The sequence below is a fragment of the Vipera ursinii genome (assembly GCF_947247035.1).
Source record: "Vipera ursinii genome assembly, chromosome: 2".
NCBI lineage: Eukaryota > Metazoa > Chordata > Lepidosauria > Squamata > Viperidae > Vipera > Vipera ursinii.
Window position 1 is genome coordinate 252,468,813 of NC_139513.1, and position 21,011 is coordinate 252,489,823.

The 21,011-nt window shown below is 41.5% G+C and overlaps 1 protein-coding gene across 2 annotated transcripts in view; it reads right to left on the reverse strand.

The window, feature by feature from the left end:
* Nucleotides 1-15,553, reverse strand: part of LNPEP (leucyl and cystinyl aminopeptidase) — a 67,004-nt gene extending 51,451 nt beyond the window's left edge. The window contains exon 1 of one of the 2 annotated variants that reach the window (XM_083354545.1): nucleotides 14,867-15,553. Coding sequence is in view for 1 of the 2 variants with exons in the window: in XM_083354544.1 (XP_083210670.1) it covers nucleotides 187-208 (22 nt within the window). In the remaining variant the exon portion in view is untranslated. Of the gene's footprint in view, nucleotides 1-186; nucleotides 866-14,866 lie in introns of those variants that run through there. The other variant, XM_083354544.1, reaches the window with a different exon arrangement.
* Between the last annotated feature and the right edge of the window lie 5,458 nt (nucleotides 15,554-21,011).

A 21,011-nucleotide genomic window follows, 5' to 3' on the forward strand; every position in this document is an offset into this window, starting at 1 on the left:
GAGAGTCAGGGAGACTCTGCGCGGCCTTGAGGTTTCAGGAAGTTTAGAGCCGGGCCGTGGCCTCTCTCGAACGGCCGCCTGAGGGCCGTTCGTGCCGTAACTCGAGGTCCTCCAGCAGCCGCTTGGAGGAGTCGGGTTACCGCTGGCGCGCAGGAAGGCCAGAAAGAAGTACTGCTTTTCACTCACCGCTACTAGGGAAGGACTCCATTTTCCTCCTCCTCCTGCCAGGCGAGCCGAAGCACGAAAAGGGCGGAAAAAGACAAACACGTCCGAAACCAAAACAAACCAACAAAACAAAAAAAAAAAAAGCAGAACCCGCCGCGGCTCCTCCTCACACCTTGGCCTGCTCCTCCTCTTCCTCCTCCCGCAGCTGCATCTTACCCGAGGCGGACTCGGCCGCCGGCTCTGACGTCTTAGGGAGGCTTCGGGCAGCTTCAGTCGCCGCTTGCCTACAGAATAACAAGCCCTATGACGGGAGCAGGAGGACAGTCCCGGGAGGGAGCGCTGGTCCGCTGCCCGCTCGTCTCGCTTCCCCTCCCAGCCAAACGGCTCTGACGGCTTGATGTGGAGGGCAGGCGCAGCCCTCAACCATTTTCTGCTGCTCAGCTTCTCCGACCCCTCCCCTGTCAGGGACGGGCTGTTTACCGGCCGCCTAGGCTACCTCCTCTCAACGCTTACCGGTACCCGCTGAGGGAGGCCTACGTTATTGGCTGAATCCAGGGGCAGCTGCGCCCGATCCAGAGAGCCTTGGGGCGTTTTTGTTTTGTTTTTTTTTCCTTTTCAGGATGAATCACGGCCCTCCATCGTTTAGAGCCCCCCGCTGTCTTAATAATACGATTGAAAACAAGTCGAGCCGAGATCTGAAGTTACACCTTAGAACAGGGGTCTTCAAACTTGGCCCTTTTATGACTTGTGGACTTCAACTCCCAGAATTCCTCAGCCAGCTACGCTGGCTGAGGAATTCTGGGAGTTGAAGTCCACAAGTCATAAAAGGACCAAGTTTGAAGACTCCTGCCTTAGAAAGTCTTGATTTCAGGCTCAGGCCCGAATAGTTTAACGTGAACGTGTTTCGCCAGATTCTTCTTTTTCTCTTCCGTGTTTTAAGATGTTGGCCTCCTCTGCCTTTTTTAACCCCTTGAATTTAAAGCCAGTAAAATTCTCATAAAGTTGCAACATCACACAACCAAATAATAGATGGTATATAGACAGGCCGTAAAAGGTTTGTTGCTTGCTGGGTTTCAGCAGTGCTGTGGTGTCTCAAAGTTGTGTAAGGAGTAACATAAACAAAAACAAAAACCTGAAATATGCATAAATAAACTGTCATCCTGCTAACTTTTTTTCATAGTTGCTGAGACACAAGGGAATCTGCCAGGACACAGAATCCTTTTTTAAAAAAATTCCTAGACTTGCTCTTTGTTTATAGATAAATCTGTTCCTGAAATGATTCTTTTTACAGTTTGCTACCTAATTGTAACCTGATGGCACTGAAAATGCTTCAGAATTAGTAATGTCAATTTGCTTGAACTTAGCTGTCAAAATTCTCAATTATAGTTCTTAGTTACAGGCTCCTTAGATATAAAAGATTTATAGACAACCACCTTCATCTCTTCTTGTAATTTAAAACATATTTTACTATCCTCTTGCAGTTCTAGGAAGCTCACATCATCAGTCAAAATGAGAAAATATAATCCAACCATTATAGCAGCAAAAAAGTAATTCTGTCTGGATGCTCCCTCCCAAAAGGAAGGTCTTCACCAATGCAACAGTGGGACAAGATTCCCTGAAGTAAATTCCAGAATAAAGTCATAACTACCATAGAGCCTCAATATGAATCCTGCCACATGAATGTTCAGGACTATATCTAATTCCATTGATGTTGCCAGGATAGGTCCAGTATCAATCTGACTCTTTCTACTGAAATATATGTTTTTGGAAAAGATAATGAGAACAACTCCAGTTATCTAGTTATTTGACTACAGTATGTAATTTCTTTTCTTTTGACTAGCTATATGTTACTGGCAATGAAAAATTCAGAGTACTAAAGTGATGCTTGCTTGTTACACTTTTTTTTCTCTAGATCTTCCTGGTTTGCATTTTATGAGCAAATTAAATTCATTCTAATGAAATGGCTGCCATAATGGGTATGGAAAATCACAAAATGTCTAATTACTAAAAAACTAATGAATTATCATTCTGTGGCATCACAAGATGTTCTTTGCTATTTCAGTTTGTTGCTCCTGCTGATGCTGCCACTGCTCCTTTTTCTGTTCTTGTCTAGACAGACATGGAGATGCAGCTACCACTTTTTTTTTTCTAAACCAACATAATATTCAAAAGAAATTATGCAATGTGGGGCTCTACACTATCAATAGGAATATTTAAAAAAACAGAACAGTATATGACCAAATTTGGTATTGGGAGAGAAACTGGCAAAAGAGAGATTTTGTTAAAAATGCGCCACACCTGGCCAGGGCCTGTAAAAAAAAAATCTAGAAAAAGTCTCCCCTAATCCAGGGGTGCCAAACTGCCGGCCTGCGAGCCAGATGCGTCATTGCTGGTAATGGAAAAAAGTTGTGATATGTCACGACATGCCACGTGACGTTCTGAGTTTGACACCCCTGCCCTAGTCTTTTCAATGGGAGAGGCAATTAGATTTTTAACTCAATATTGAAAACATTCTAAATCCTCTTCCTTTTAGTCATGTGGCCAAGAATAACCAGTATGCAGCCTTCTGAGTGACCCTGTACATACTAGCAGATGCAATATGCAAGTACTCACCCTCATTAGATCTTCTTTGTCTATAAGTGTATGTCTGACATGCACATACACCATAATTAACCATACCACATAGACAAATTTATTTAGAGTTATAAGGCTGCTTTAATTATCTTTGGGAGGCATACAGATTAAAAACAGATACAATACTTAAAAATTAGACAATAGCAAACATAACAGAGGAAAACATACATACCCAACAGAATGTCAGATGAACCCACCCTGACCTATCCTAGAAGTTCAGGAACAGACCAGGTTTCAAAGATCATTTAAAACCGTTGTGAGTTGGGCCAACTTTTATTTTTTATTTATTTAATTCCATTTATATCCCACCCTTCTCCGAAGACTCAGGGCGGCTTACAAGCTTACATTTAAGGAAATACCATTCCAGAGGAGAGGCATTCTGACAAAGAAGGTGTGTTTCCTAGGTTTTAGAGTGCTTAATTCATGTTGTTAAATCTTAAGAAGTGGGCAGAAATGGTAGAGAGATCCTCCCTCACATAACCAGGCTCTATAGCATGAGGGCTTTGTAAATTATTCCTGACACTATGAATTGCACTGAAAAGCTCGCTGTAACCAGTGCAACTCATGTAGCAGGTGTTATGAGCACAACTTAGTATGTCCAAATAAGTGTTCACGCCATTGCATTCTGGACCAGCTGTAGCTTCCATGTGGTCCTCAAGGACAGCCATGTATTGAGCATGTTACAGTAATCCATGTACAGCATTATTATGAATTTTATTAAAAAGGGACTCTCAATTCAGGAAAGAACACACAGATTAATCTGTGAAAAGGCCTTTCTGGCTAGCTGCCATCTGCTCTTCAGAAAGGAGAACCCCCAAATTGTGCACAATGTATGTTATTGCCACCCCATTCAGAATTAATTATGGAGATTCTCTAGCACGGGAAGACTCATGCATCCAAAAAGGCACTTAGTCAACTTATGGTTTAATTTAAACCTGTTCCTTCCCATTCAGACCCAAACAGCCTTCAGGCACTAAGACAATTCCCTTGACACATCACTTGATTGGTGAGCTGATGGACTGACTGTAGGTGTTTAAGTTTATCAATCAGTTATTTGGAAGAGTTCATGCAGAGGTCCCTGCCAATGATACAATTGTTAAATCCATAGATACCAAGCTTCCTCTTCTTGCTATAAAGTGTCTTATTATAAATTTGGAAAACTATTCTTAGACTACATGAAGTTTTTTCTAATTCATTTGTACTCTAAGAAACGAGATATTGTATGCAAATTTTCACAGAATTGTATTGAATCATTAAATAAGCACATATGTACAATAAATACGTTTCCTGTCCCTGACACAGCAAGACAGAGGAGAAAAGGCACACACACATTAATCAAAAAGTTTTTTTCCCTTTTATAGCTAACATACTTTTTCACGCTAATAGTTTCTGCGCAGCTAAAGATTTTTTTTCGCCCGAATACACATTTCCTTATCTATCAAGCACAGCTTGTTACAACTCTACACTGCGAATACACAATTGCTGGCATGCAGGGGGGCAGGTTCTCCTTGAGCAGTACACTTAAAGTTATAGTTAAACTTTTTCTCTTTGGTCAGCACAATTTTAAGTTACATCAAAGCGAGTTACAGAAAGCAAGCAGGAAAGAATGATCAATAGCTGGGCCATACACAAAAGACTATATTCTGGTCCCTTCACAAATACTGAGGAAAAACCACTAGACAGTGATTGCATGCTGGTATAATGCTAAACACTTTGTCCAATACTGAACTGTCTGATAGCAAAGTAACATAATTGTGACTTTTACATATTTAAAAATTTATAACAAAATTCATCTGAAGGCCAGATGTGGTATCCTCTCCCACTATCAAATAATCCTATGTAATGTATATGACTGAGTAGTTCATCCATATACAGTATTTATCTTAAAATCTGAAGATGGGCAATGCATTTAGGTGGTATTTGACATATATTTGTATCATAAACAGTACTATTAATCAATTGATTTTGTCCTGTTAATTATTTCATGCCCATCTCTAGGGAAGACTAGGAACTGTTATTTGGATTTGATCAATCTTCCTTGTATACTCTAAATATTGGATGATAACTACTTCCTATCATTCCCATGCTGTTTAAGGATAGTTTAAATTGTAATCCAGCAAAATTCAAGATTTTTTTTAAAAAAATCAGTTGGAAAACATGCTAGTGAAGCAAAGGGATTTATAACCCTGCAAATAAATCTATTCAGTAAAATAGCTCTTATGATACAAAAACCAAATCCACAATATTAGAATTTAGAATATAACAGCCTATGACTCATTGGGTCATCATTTCAGAAATATTTTCTTACCTAAACAGAAAAACACAGCGACAAAGGGCAAAAAAGCAATGGAAGCAGGAGCAACTTCCAATATCCTGACAGCCTGACAACAGCTGACCACTCTCTAGCAGCCAAAGGTGAGGGTCATCACCACCCTCTACCTAGTCTCTGAAGGGCTAGGGTCAGACTGGTCTACTGTACCTGCAGGCAGAGCCATTGAAGGGACCACAATTTTGCCAAATTTCAATCTCCCAGCAGTCATGAGTTCCAGTTTTTGGATGCATTCTGTAAGTTAGTACATTTGAGGTACCTTGGTTCAAAAATTGTTGCCCTATGTTGCACTGTTTAACCCAGTTAAAGGTTACAGACGCACAAATTTTAGAAGTATATTGTGTTATAGAAACTTCAATAAAATGGCTACAGTGGAGGAGATGGCAAGAAACAAAACATTTAGATTTAGATTTAGATTTTATTAGATTTATATACCACCCTTTCCCGAAGGACTCAGGGAGGTTTACAGGGCATTTTAAAATCATATCAATATAAAATACAAAGTTAAAAGAGAAACATGCATTTATTGGAAAACAAATACCGTAGGTGAATTTGCATTCTTCCTTCTTGTTTCCCTGGATGCTTTCAACCACCTGAAGTCCTGCCTTTTGTCTCAACTTTCCATAAAAAGCAGCAGTACATTGCACCCCCTTTTTATTTTTTTAAGAATGCTGCAACATATAAGGCACATGCAATACCTGAAGTATTTTTAGAAATAGATTATACTTGAAGCTGGTGTATTTCATTATAATATTCTAGCTCCCGTTCCCTCCCTCTCTCCCTCCCTCCCTCCCTCCCTATCTCCCTCTCCCTATCTATCCACCTATATAAAGTCATGTGGAACTTTAAAGCTTGTAGATATCAAAGAAAGTATCCACAAGTGATTGTGGCTTATTCCGCAAACCATCATTTTAAAATAATTGATTATCCTGAGATGTAAACTGAATCTCAAACAAGTTATAAAACCAGCCCATCATACCATTGTGCTGCAGGCACATTTAAATGAAAGACATTCTTCTCTCATGCCAAATGCTGGCTAATAATCCTGGAAATTGAAGTTTAATACATTTACAGCCCCTAGCTTGAAAAAAGTTACACTAGTTTGTGGTTAAATAACAGTTTACACTGCACACTAAAAGGCTGCTATGATTCTGTGATATTTTAGTATACAATCCAATGTCTGGAATAATACTGTAAGCTCATCTCAGATAACACTGTTATGTATTGGACTTAAGTGTAACACCACATGGTAAGCTGGAGCTAGCTAACTGCTCCAAGGAACTCAGACACCCCGTCTCCGGGGCTGCTATTGGCTGCCCCTAGGCGGCAATGGGTTGCTTTAAACCTATTGGCTGCCGCCTAGGGGCCAGGCTATAAATTGCTGCAGGCTGCAGCTCAGCTCCTCAGTTTAGATTCTGCAAGCAAATAAACATGTTCATTGCTGAACTCACTCGCCTCGTCTTCATTCCTGCACAACAAACTCACTACACAACAAACACCATTCCTGATTAAGTGAAAATTAAGTATACTGCAAACATATGCCCCATCTTTGACTTGTAGGAAGCATTACTTTAAACCTAAGCTGTGTTATGTGTATAGTCATATCATTTCTGTTATCATATTTCATCTAATAACACTGCATGTAATAGTACCTCCATTAAGAAGTAGCAAATGGATTACATAAAGGAGAGATTTTAAAAAAATAAAAAAACAGAGAACTGTTTGACATCAAATAATTTAGAAATGTATACGTAGTGAAATAGGAGTATCTAAAGCTTGCCTCTTATTGAGTATAAATCATACTTTTAAAGTCAACTATTACCAAGACAATAAACTGTGTTTAAAGGTAAGAGATACCACCCTTATTACTCTGAGGCTAGAATCCTGAGTCTGTGTGTTCTTACCAGTAAAGCTATTGAAATCAAAATGTTTAACTTACTATGTTACAGATTAAGGTAGGCTGATTTAAAGTTGCCTGCAACTGCCTGTAGCCATTGCTGCATACTTATCGATGGGGTTGCTGGATAAGCATAGGTTGTAGATGGCTGCAGACACGCTATGCAAACAGCTCCCAAATCCCAACTGTGCATTGTGTGGAGGTGTATGTCCTGCGTGCTGATTGGTTGATTCAACTTCCTGTTCTGTGCTTTGCTATTTGAGTGCCCCCTAGCCAGAACAAACATTTGCAGTAATATAAATGAAACACCTATGCAACCATTCCTGAACAGCAGATGCATACTTCCCTGATGTGCAATGCTGGAGAAATCTGCTTGATCTTAAGACATGGAAGATGTAACATGTTTTGTCACTGTCTTGTTTGTCATAGAAATCAAGTTCAGAATTGATGCACTTAGCCTATTTGGAGCTAGATGTAACTATTCCTACATTTAATACAAACTCCAATAATAATAATAATAATAATAATAATAATAATAATAATAATAATAATAATAATAATAATAATAATAATAATAATAACAACAACAACAACAACAAAACAATAACTATTATTATTATTATTATTATTATTATTATTATTATTATTATTAATTTGAATTTGAATTTTATTGAATTTATATACCGCCCTTTCCCGTAGGACTCAGGGCGGTTTACAGGGTATATAAAACATCAATACAAAAATTAAGAACAATTTAAAAAGATTAAACTAAATCCCTGAAAAAATATAAAACCCCAGTTAAAACCCCAATTAAAACTCAGCCTGGGCTGGAAAACCTCGAAGAGCCAGGTCTTCAGGTCTCGGCAAAATGATCGAAGGTTGGGGGCAGTCCTAAGCTCCACGGGCAGCTGGTTCCAAAGGGCACGCGCCCCCACAGAGAAGGCCCTCCCCCTGGATGTTATCCGCCGGCATTCTTTTACCAGCGGCACCCTGAGAAGGCCCTCCCTGTGGGAATACACAGGACGAAGGGAGCTTGATGCCGGCAGCAGGTGTTCCCTCAGATATCCTGGACCCAAGCCATTTAGGGCTTTATAGGTCATCACCAGCACCTTGAATCTCACCCGGAGGGCAACTGGAAGCCAATGCAGCTCAAGGAGCAGAGGTGTTACATGGGAGTAACGGGAAACCCCCATCACAACTCACACGGCTGCATTTTGCACCAGCTGAAGCCTCCGAGTGGACCTCAAGCCTGTTTCTCCCCATCCAAACCCGGACCGCCTCCAGGCAGTGGGACATCACGTCGAGGGCATCAAGGAAGCAGTTATTACTGCCTGGAACCAGCCTCGTGTCTCCTCCCGGGCCGCAAAAACCAGCCAGGAGGGGCACGGGTCCAATAAACAGGTGGTGGAGCTCAGCCTCCCCATAATCCTGTCCACATCATTAGGGGAAACAGGATCGAACTCAGTCCAGATAATTTAATTTAATTTAATTTATTAATATTTCTATACCGCCCTTCTCCCGAAGGACTCAGGGCCGTGTACAGGGCAAGAATAAAAAGCATAAAGTTACAAAAATTAAAAAGTAATTAAATACATGCCCATAAAAAACAATAAATACATTAATAAAACCCCCAATAAAATGATAATAAAAAACCCCACCAATCCCACCCTCAGGCCAGGCCAGCTTGTTCGAACAAGTATGTTTTCAGATCGCGGCGAAAGGAGCGAAGATCGGGCGCCGTCCGGAGCTCAACCGGTAACTGGTTCCATAACTCCGGGGCGCCCACAGAGAAAGATCTCCCCCTGGGGGCCACCAATCTACATTCTCTGACCGGTGGCACCCTGAGGAGTCCCTCTCTGTGGGAACGCACAGGGCGGAGGGAAGTTGACGCCGGCAGCAGGTGTTCCCTAAGGTACTCCGGCCCCCTGCCATGTAGGGCTTTAAATACCATAACTAGTACCTTGAATCTCACCCGGAAGACAACTGGCAGCCAATGCAGCTCACGGAGCAGAGGTGTGACATGGGAGTATCGGGAAACTCCCAACACAACTCTCGCGGCTGCATTCTGTGCCAGTTGGAGCTTCCGGGTGGTCCTCAAGGGCAGCCCCATGTAGAGAGCGTTGCAGTAGTCTAGTCGAGAGGTCACGAGCGCGTGAGTGACCGTGCATAGATCATCCCGGCTTAGATAGGGCCGCAACTGGCGCACCAGGCGAACCTGGGCGAAAGCCCCCTTAGTCACAGCTCCTATATGGTCTTCCAGGGTGAGCCGTGAATCTAGGAGGACTCCCAAGTTGCGAGCCCTATCTACGGGGGGTAATAATTCGCCCCCCATAGCGAGAGGTGGAATGTCCGAATAAACCCGGGATGAAGGTATGCAAAGCCACTCGGTCTTGTCGGGGTTGAGTTGAAGTCTGTTCCTCCCCATCCAGACCCGAACCGCCTCCAGGCAGCGGGACATCACGGTGAGGGCATCACTGGGGTGGTTTGGGGTCGAAAAGAAAAGCTGGGTATCATCAGCATACTGATGATACCCAACTCCAAAACCACGAATGATCTCACCCAGCGGTTTCATATAGATGTTGAACAGGAGAGGCGAGAGGACCGACCCCTGAGGAACTCCACAAATGAGAGACCTCGCGGTCAACCTCTGCCCTCCTGCCAACACCGACTGCGAGCGTCCCTGGAGATAGGAGGAGAACCACTGCAAAACCGTGCCTCCCACTCCCAATCCCCTGAGACGCCGCAGCAAGATACCATGGTCGATGGTATCGAAAGCCGCTGAGAGGTCTAATAGGACCAGGACAGAGGAATGCCCCCTGTCCCGAGCCCTCCAGAGATCATTCACCAGCACGACCAATGCCGTCTCCGTGCTGTACCCGGGCCTGAAACCCGATTGGTACGGGTCTAGATAATCCGCTTCATCCAGGACCAGAGGGAGCTGATGTGCCACCACACTCTCAACAACCTTCGCAAGAAAGCGAAGGTTGGAGACAGGACGAAAGTTGTTCAATATAGCTGGGTCCAAGGCAGGCTTCTTGAGGAGAGGCCTCAGATAACATGCTCAAGACCGTCCGATTCCTCCACGTCAGACTCTGCCCAGTCCGAGTCCAAACCGGTCCGTATCAGAGCGATTTTGTCAGTCAGATGATGACTAAACTCCTCAGCCCGACCCTGCAAGGGATCCTCCCTCACCTCCTGGTTAAGAAGGGAGCGAGTCACCCTAAACAGGGCGGCCGGGCGATTATCTGCGGACGCGATGAGGGCAGTGAAATAATTAGCCTTCGCTGTCCTCATCGCCGCAAGATAAGACCTTATGAAGGTTCTTAACTGCAATCGGTCAAATTCGGATCAGCTGGACCTCCAACCGATCTCCAGACACCGTCTCCGACGCTTCATCTCCCGGAGCTCCACAGAAAACCATGGAGCCCAATGGGATCTGCGCCGGGTCAGGGGTCGCAAGTGTACAACACGGTCGAGTGCCTCCGTGGCCGCCCTTTCCCAGACATCCACCAAGGCATCGGCCGGGCTGTGAATGAGGGCAATGGGTATAGACCCAAGCACCATCTGGAACCGTTCTGGGTCCATTAGGCACCTGGGGTGGAACCACCTGGTCGGTTCCGCAGCCCAGCGGCGGGGGGTGGCATAACGGAAGACCAGCCGCAGGAGATAATGATCGGACCATGACAGGGGGAAAATGGCTGGCAAACCCCCTCCCAGATCATCCAACCACTGCCCAGATAAAAACACCAGGTCGAGAGTGTGACCCCCCCACATGAGTCGGGCCCTGAATTACCTGGGTCAGGTCCATGGCTGCCATGGAAGCCATGAACTCCCGAGCTAACTCTGACAACCCTCCCAGGGAAGGCAGGTTGAAGTCACCCAGCACTATAAGCCTGGGGAACTCCACCGCCAACCCTGAGAGGGTGTCGAGCAGCCCAGGCAGGGCTGTTGCCACACAGCTGGGTGCCAGGTATGTGAGCAACAAGCCCATCTGTACCCGAGGGCCAAATCTCAGGAGGAGGGACTCACTCCCGCCTATCTGGACAATGGTGGTCTCCCGCGGACATAAAGTCTCCCAAATAACCATCGCTACCCCCCGCCCCTACCCTGAGCCCGTGGCCGGTGTAGCACACAGAAACCTGGGGGGCATAGCTCAGTCAGAGGGACCCCTCCCTCCGAGCCCAACCAGGTTTCGGTAATGCATGCCAGATCCGCATATTCCTCCTCGATCAAGTTGCAAACGAGGGGAGCCTTATTAACAACGGATCTGGCATTGAAATACACCAGCCTAAGCTCAGGGACCTGATCACCCTCATCCCCAGGCAAAAGGGTGCTAACCGGAGGGTTGGAGCGTGCCACCGCTCGAAGGTAGCAAGGGCGCGATCCCAGATATTGATGTGGCCCTCCGTGCAACCACCTGCTGCCATTCCCTATCGTCGTGGGGATTTGACACCCCACCCCAGCACACGCAGAGCCAGCAGCCTCCACCCCCAACCCCATCCCACCAGAGCCCATCACAGGCCCAGACTGAGTGCCGATTAATAGTTCCCTCCCCTCCCCACTATTCCTCCCCCTCCCTAACCCTTTAAAATAACCGGCTAAAAAACATACCAGGGGCCTCTTAGTGCGTCTCCCCCAGAGGCCGCTAGGTAAACCCAACCACCTCTCAGGATCCCAACAATTGGGCCCGTCATCAAGGGAGATGGTAAACAGAAAGGCTGGTCGTGACCAGGAGGGAGAAACCCCCCTAAGGGCGTACAAGTCCGACCTAGAATATTGTAATCGGACCATACAGAGCAAATATCCGTGTGAGCCATTGTTTACAATGGAAATAATAATAATAATAATAATAATAATAATAATAATAATAATAATAATGTCTTTCAATCCTATCCACTCAACAATCCCACCATAAGGTAGAAATTTTTTACCAAAGGTAAAAATAAAATGTAGCCCAGACCAAACAAAGTTGGTTTCCCTTTCACCAAAGCTGTCATTCTACTCTTTTTTTAATATCCCATGTTGGATAATTATCTGACCACATAAACAGATATAACAACTGTTGTTAAGAAAGACAAAAAAATTTTTGGATAATGGACATCACAATATCTGGAGACAGCAGAATAGAAAAGAAAGAACTGGAGAAAATAACAAAATATAAAGATCTGAAAACAGAAGTAGAACTGTGGAAAAAGAAAGTAAAAATAGTACCAATAGTAATGGGGGCCTTGGGTGCAGTCCCAAAATATCTGAAGCACTATTTGAACACCAACAGCATTGACAAAATCATTATTAGCCAATAGCAAAAGGCAATTTTACATGGAATAGCTTACATCCTGTGACGATACCATAAATATTAATAAGCAACAATAGCTGCCTACCCCAGATCCTTGAGAAATACTGGATAAATGAACAAAAATGCAAAATCCAATCTAAACATCTGGCTGACTGTGTGACCAACCAGGCTCAAGGTTGACTCAGCCTTCCATCCTTCCGAGGTAGGTAAAATGAGGACCCAGATTGTTGGGGGCAATTAAGCTGACTTTGTAATAATGCCACTTGGGGTGTGTGTGTGAAAGCCCTAATAAGCAGGCATATACATAGAATGAAGGCTACTGCTAAGCTTGTAAGCCGCCCTGAGTCTTCGGAGAAGGGCGGGATATAAATGGGATTAAAATAAAAAAAAAAATAAAATAAATAATAATAATACGTCTGCACTGCCACATTAGGGGAAGCTTACCCATTCTTTCTACCCTTGTTTCACTTCTATGCAGTGCTTTTTTTGTAAAAGAAAAAGGTGCCAGAACTCACACACGTCATACAACCCGCCTTGCCTACCCTACAAGGTTCCATCCAAAAAAGGTGCCGGAACTCCGTTCTGAGCGTTCTATGAGAAAAAAAGCCCTGCTTCTATGTGAAATCAAAAAAGAGAATTGAACAATAAAATAGACATGGACTGTCTAATGGTGTCCTATTTTTGCAAAGGGCTCTTATCTTTGTATTCTAGCCCTCTGAACCCTGTTATGCCTATTTGTATGATAGGGTTGGTCAGGGAAAATAAATTTAGCCCTAAATTAAACCATTAAGAGATGGATAGGTTTAGTTGCCTCCATGACAATGCAGTTCGCTGTAATCTAATTAAGCAAAGACAGTTAAGTTTTCAAATATAGGAACTCTTGTATCACACATTTTCCTTTTATGGCTTAAATGCAGCAAAACTACCAGATATTTGATGCATTGTTTTTTCATGTCTTCTAGTCAATCCTGAATCCTGGCAATTGCCTAGATAAGTCTTTGCAGTTTTCCTGGCAAGATTTGAGAAGTGGTTTGTCATTGCCTCCTTCCTAAGACTGAAAGAGAATGACTGACCCAGCTTAGGCTTTGTGCCTAAGGCAGAATTAGGTCTCCTGGTTTCCATCTGGATACCTTAACAATTGCATCAAACTGGTTCTTGCTAGATAAATACAGTACTTTGACTGCATATAAAATGAAAAAAAATTAAATCAGTTGATTGTCCTCTATAAACATTACGATATTCTTTCTTATAGACATTGCAATTTAAATATGGTGCTTTTCCCTGCCTTTTCCACAGCCCACTTTTTTCCCAATTCTCCTATTACTGGCAATTGGTTATTTAGATAATTGGTATTCCTCCTTGTAAAATCCTATTTTATTTGTCCTACCATCATTTTCAATCTCTTTTATCTTTCTCCTTCCAATTGTCTAGAACAGGGCTTTTCAACCTTATCATAGATTGTACCACTTTTCGGACATGACAATATTTGAGTACCACCAGTGCTTAGCAAGGTGTCAAAAACTTGACTAAAAAAAGGGGGGGGATTTGGGGTTTTACTGATTAGATTCATTTGTTGTTATAGAAATGGATAGTTTATAATATTATGGAAAAGTAAAACGTTGAGGTTCAATGTTGATGCTTCCTTCTACTGCAACAGAGGAAATGTGTTCTTTTTCTCTTCTCCCCCTCACTTTCCTCCCCTTTTTCCTCCCCACTGTGTCCTACTATTTGCTTTTGTATTTTTGTATTTTATTCTATAATCTAATAAAATGTTACAAACTGTAGGGAAAAAAAGAAAAAAGTACCAGTTTTAATTTCTTTGGTGGTTGTTCCTTTGCTGAATCATTTTCCCTTTGTACTGTCAAATGTATGATGAATTTATTAATATGCACCACTACCAGCTAGCTCAGGGGTCTTCAAACGTGGCACTTTTAAGACTTGTGGACTTCAACTCCCAGAATTCCTCAGTCATCATGGCTGGATGAGGTATTCTGGGAGTTGAAGTCCACAGGTCTTAAAGTTGCTAAGTTTATAGACCCCTGAGCTAGCTGGTTGGCCCTTCTTAGCTCTCCTTCCACAGTGTAGTAAGTATGCACCCCCCTCCAATCCCTTCCCTGTATCCTTAAAGACACAGGAATCAAGTGCAAAGCAAGAAAGGCTCACAAAATAAACGCATAAACTCCATTTTTTTCCTTTAAGCTCCCTCAGGGATGTCACGTGTCACAATGTTGCAATCCAAGACTGAAAGGTTCCGGCAATTGTGAAAAGCTTAAAATTAAACCTGTTCACCTTCAAAGAAAACTTTCTAAAAGCCATAGACAGACTCAAGATAAGGGGGTAAAACTAATTACATTTGTTTAAAGGGATTAAACCTATGGAAGTCAACACTTTGGACTCATTGCTAGCCTAAAATACAGACTAACATATTCCAATAACCAAAGCACACAAAGGAGCCTCTGAATTACAAAACACTGTAAAAACTATACAAAATTCCTTATGGTAACCCAATCAAGCTGCCAGCTGATCCAAAACTAAATAAACTCACCTCCTTTCTTACATGCCGACTTTTCATTTCACCAGTGCTATTTGCATTCTCCTGGGTGGAGAAAACGAACCAGGGGACCTTTTCTTCCAGCAACAAATGCTGCTTCTCTGTCCCTGTTTCCTCCCTGCCGGCTGACATCTCCTTCTCTTTCACTGTTCTTTTTTTCCCCTTTCCTGCCCAAACCACCTCCTTTTATAGCCTCTCCTCTGCTCCCCACTTTTTTCCTTCAGTTCACCTCCAGCTCTGCTGCTTCCGAAAGCACCAATCAGCTGGAGCCCTGCCAGCTTCTGGGGCTTCTGCTGAGCCCAGACAGTCCTGCAGCTGCAGCTGCCTCTCCCTCAGGCTCGGCTCACTTCAGCTCATTCCCCTCCCCTGCTACACTTGGCTAGCAGTTGCGTACCACCTGCCACGTGGCAAAGTACCACAAGTGGTACGCGTACCACCGGTTGAAAAGTCTAGAAGGATCAGGAACAGTTCTTTTCCCTCCTCCTTCAGAGCAGCAGGAAAGGAGTATGTTCCATTCCTCTATCACTGTAGCTAAGCACTCCTCTTTGGCTAGATTTAAAGTGTCAGGAATAGGTGAAGCTTCTCTTTATTGTCTCACTGTCTTCAAACGCCTTTTCCTCTTTGTCCAAAGTGAACAAAAGACCCTTGGGATTGCAAAACTCTCCCTCTCTTCTTCTAGCAATAAAGTGTCTTTCAGTGCAGAAATGTAAGGGCAATGGGATAGTCTACTCTTATATTTCCCCCCATCAATTACTGAACTCCCAGCCTCTGCCTTCAGGCTGCCTTGTATAGTCTCGGTTGTTCTTGAAGACGTTTGAGCTTCCTGAATCTCTGGAATGAAACAAAAGATTTCTGGGACATAAAAATTCCGGGAGACAAAGTGAGGATGGTAGCTATCTGACTGATTACCGTAATTATGTGTCACCAAGTCAGTGTCAAATCTTATTAATTACATAAATATATTCTGTCCATGAATGGAAGCCTAGATTACTTTGAAGGATGATGACTTAATTAAAAGCATAGCCATAATTGTAAGTAAACTCTATTATGTTGAGTGAAGATGTTCTCCCTTGTAATTTCACAAATGCAATCTGGAGATGCTCCACAATATGGGGAGAGGGTAGAGCAGTCAGTATGTCAGTTGTCCACCTTTTTCTAGGATAACAAAAAAAAAACAGCAGAGATGGTCTTTGCAGAAAAATACTAGGAGGAAATGAACAAGGAACCCCATAGCAAGAATAACTCTTTTTCAAGTGGATCTAAAAGCCCCTATATTCAAAAGGAAAACTATTTTACCTGTGAGGGTAAATATTGCTTAGTAACCATGAGCATAAAAAGAGCATGCAGATGTCCTTCATAATACCCTTACAGCTACTTCCCCATTATGTGCTAAGAGTGCCATATGCACAGGAGTTTATTTTAAAATGTTCTTATGAAACCTGACACTCTCATCCCCACTTCCATGTGTGCACATGGACCTAGTTAACTTACTGTATCTCTTTGGTCTGTTTGTTGCTGCTAAAATGCTTTTTTAGAGGTTTATTTGATATTATTTTTAAAGTTCTCTTATCTCTTTGTTGCCTTGGTCATGGTTAGAAATGCCTTAATTTATGTATCTGATAAATATTAGATTTGGGAGTTGGATCATATTTGCAGTACTGAAAGGGCAGTCTTTTTGCTGGCAGCTTTGACCATCTGTTTGGAAGTGTTACACAGAGTAAATGCAGAGCCCATACTTCCCTCCACTTTCTTAATAGCTAAGTGGCACTATTGGATCTGACAGCACAAACCATCTGTCAGGCATCTGTGCACATGCTGTTTCTTATGTATAACATGCTCCTGCACATAGGAGTCTCATAGTTATTTTCAGGATTCAAATATATTCAGATATATGTATTTCTATGTCCCATTAAATAGCCACCTTTTCCAACCTGGTGCCCTCTAGAGGGGGTTGAGATTGTAGCTAGCAGATTGTCTAAAAATATGGTTTATGAAGGAAAATATGGGAATTATTATTCCAAATGTATCTTCAGGTTACCAACTAAGGGTATTTCAAAAAGCAGCTTTCCAATGAAATTTTACCCAAACGGTTAATCTCATTGTTTACAATACAGTAGAACTTATTCCCATGTAAAGTATGTAACACGGATTAGTTACTTGAGCCTGTCGATCAGAAGGTCGGCAGTTTGACGGGTTGAATCCCGAGTGCCACTTAACAGAGTGAGCACCTGTTACTCGTCCCAGCTTCTGCCAACCCAGCAGTTCAAAAGCAAGTAAAAATGCAAGTAGAAAAATAGGGACCACTACGGTGGGAAGGTAACAGCATTCCGGGCGCCTTTGGCGTCCAGTCATGCCGGCCACATGACCACAGAGACGTCCTCGGACAAGTGCTGGCTCTTCGGCTTTGAAACGGAGATGAGCACTGGCCCCTAGAGTCGGAAACAACTAGCACACATGTGCGGAGGAACCTTTACCTTTTTTACAATGAAAGTAGTTTAAAATTTCAAAATAAAAACATCTGAGTTTTCTATAATATAATGATCTCAGTGGTAATTCCATTTTCCCAAAGGCACAGACTTGTTTTACTAAAGCTAAAAAAATATCTGTACATCAAAAAATTTATCTATATTTTTAAAATGTTTAATGAAGATGAAAAATAAGAAGATGTAACAAGAGTTGGTACATACTTAGGACAGAAATTACAGTAACATTTATAGGAATGATACTGTTTGTTCAACAAATATTATAAGCATCTAATTATAGATTTTATGATTTCCTTCTTTTCCTTAAGACTGCTTAAACATATTTTTATTAAGGTTGGGATCAAGACAGTGGTATCTTGTATGTACAGCCAGAAAATTTCATGTAAGATGCAGCTCCAAATCCCATTTTGCTGGAAAAAAGATACTTAATCCATTCTGTTGAACCAATCCGCTCTCTGCATGAAAAAGAATCTTTGGAAGTCTAAGAACTATTGCATTTTTCTGGAAGTTTCCAGGTTTCAGTATTTAATTAGACAGTTTTCCTGAAAGGAGAATATTAGAGGTGGGGTTTTTTCTGATTTAAATACCGTAGTCATTAAGCCTTGTAAGATATTTTCAATGCAGACATGGTAGGAACATGCAAGAGACAGTAGTATTTCATTCAGAATAACGGACAATGTGGATATAACATATAAAAGTAAAATTGGCACTTAACATTGTATACCACAAAGAAGCTGTCCTAGTGTAGACTGTTATTTTGCATTTAATATTTATGTTCATTTTATGACTAATTTTTTAAGACAGTAATTTTTATGTAGTAATCTTGGTCTACAGTTACCCATATGAATTTTGAAAATTATATGAAATTTACAAGATACTGACATGAACAGCCAAAATAAAAGCTACTAGACAATCCTTTCTTTCTTCGTGTCATTTTACTTACTGTTGATTGCAGATATTTCCAAAAATTAGGGCATGCTTGTATCTTAAACCACATAGAAATTATTGATAAATCTAACTTCAGGCTTTTCTTTCTTTAGTTTTCATGCTTCATTTTACCATGTAAATATACCAGGCTTCAGTCAGCTTTTCAGACAGTAGGTAAGGTAAAAGGTAAAGGCTCCCCCGCACATGCGTGCTAGTCGTTTCCAACTCTAGGGGCCAGTGCTCATCACCATTTCAAAGCCAAAGAGCCAGCGCTTGTCCGAGGATGTCTCCGTGGTCATGTGGCCAGCATGACTAGACGCCAAAGGCGCACGGAACACTGTTACCTTCCCACCGTAGTGGTCCCTATTTTTCTACTTGCATTTTTACGTGCTTTCGAACTGCTAGGTTGGCAGAAGCTGGGACGAGTAACAGGTGCTCACTCTATTAAGTGGCACTCGGGATTCGACCTGCCAAACTGCCGACCTTCTGATCGACAAGCTCAGCGTCCTAACCCACTGAGCCACCACGTCTCTATAGTTAAGCACCATGCAATTTTGAAGATTTCATGAACAGGATGAAAATAATTTAAATATAAAATAAAAATGGATAAAATTTCATTAGAACTATTAGATGATGATTTTAAAACTTTTTTTAAAAAAAACAGCAATCTTGTAAATATTGTATACTTTTCAACTTTCGTAGTTGTAACTGTAGAACAAAATTACTACAGAAAAAATGTCTTAAGAAATTAGTCATTAAATGAACAAAAATGTTAAATGCAAAATAACACTCTACACTAGGACAGTTTCTTTATGATATACAATGTTAAGTCACAGAGCACTATCTTAGTTAGAATAAATGGGGTAGTACTTGCAACTGCTGTGTTGCGAATTCCCAACAAAAAGCCCAGAGATGGAGAAATGGGGGAATATCTGATTCATAGACCTAATCCAATCTAAAGCTTCAGAATTCAACTACAGTGTTTCTTCAGTGATATATTCAAGAGATATATGGTGATGTCTCAGAGTATCTTACCAAAATGGACATTATTTAGGATTATAGAAAATGTCATTCATTTCAATAGCAGTCCATAAAAAAGATTATCTATTTGTATCAAAACTACAGATGAATCATGGACACAGGAACAGTATATGTATTCATGCAGACAAGTGTAAAATTATACATTTTTATTAGTTCCATATGTTAATCACATTTCACTCCTAAGAAGGCATTTTTGAACCTTCCAAATATACTCTAGCCAGATAGCCAGAGATGAAAGTATTTATATCAATACTGAAGTCCAAATGGTTCTATTGTTTTTAAGTTCAGAATATACTGAATCTCTTCATTCCTTGGGAAAAATCATAATTACTTTCAGGCAGTGACAGACAACTCCCAGATGAACAGTTTTTATGAACTCTGAACTGACTTTGCTTTCTTCCCTGGAAAAGATTAATGTCAGGTAATTGACAAGACCACAGCATAAAAACATTTCAGAATAATAATGTTTAATGATACCTTAGTGTTTGAATGATCTCTTTTGAAATTCATGAATGTTGTGACCTTCTCACTTCAGGAAATAGTTCTGTGGAAAAGAAACTTTCATCTCTTTGCTTCACTGTACATATCCTAAATGAAAAACAGCCATACAGAGAAAAGGACAATATTCCTAAACTTTTCAAACTCTGTTGAACTCGGATCTTGGCCTCCCAGAGGTATATACTCTGTGTAAGTGAACAAAATGAAGATTTTCTTGAAATGACAGAAAATGTTTTTTATCGCCCTCTAAATGTCATGACTATTTGTCCTGTTATAGCAATCCTCATGCAGGAAAGTATGGAGTGTGCATACATTTGCACGCAAACTGTATTTTATTCATGATAGTAATGCCATGCTTAGAGCCATGGTGGCGCAGTGGTTAGAATGCAGTACTGCAGGCTACTTCTGCTGACTGCTGGCTGCCAACAGTTCAAGTCTTATTAGCTCAAGGTTGACTCAGCCTTCCATCCTTCTGGGTTGGTAAAATGAGGACCCAGATTGTTGGGGGAAATATGCTGACTCTGTAAGCCACTTAGAGAGGGCTGTAGAGCACTGTGAAGCAGTATATAGGTCTAAGTTGTATTGTTATTACTAATAATGGCAATAGCCAATGCACATGACTTAGTTGTAGATACAATTTCATCAGACTATCCTTCCTTTTAATACGTGCTATTCTTGGTGAATGCTCCTGGCAATCTTTTATAATGCACATTTTATGACATAAGTTGAATTAAAACTGCTTCTGAAATAAATGGGGCTTAGAAACATTTGCAGCACATTCGTTATAATCAAACCTATTGAAATCTATTGCCAGAATAAAAGATATTCCTAGAAGAGCAGCCACAGGATTTGCAATAGCAGATGAACATAAAATGTGTGTGTGTGTGGGGGAATGTTGAGATTAACTTCTGTGGCATAATTTTATTTGCACAAAGCAGCTCTTTAATTCTGGGTCTGTAAAGAGAATGTACTGTTTCCCAGACAAATAATAAATATTAATTTTTGGTAACAGTATGTTGACTAGTTTTTTATGACATATATATAGTTTGGACTACAATACTGAGTAGTACTGAACTTATGGATGCCTGTTAGTATTTTTCAATTAATGCAATTGCTTAATTTTTGAAAAGTAATTACACAAAATGTTTAACTTGTACACTCTTCCAAATCAAATACTGAATATAAAACCA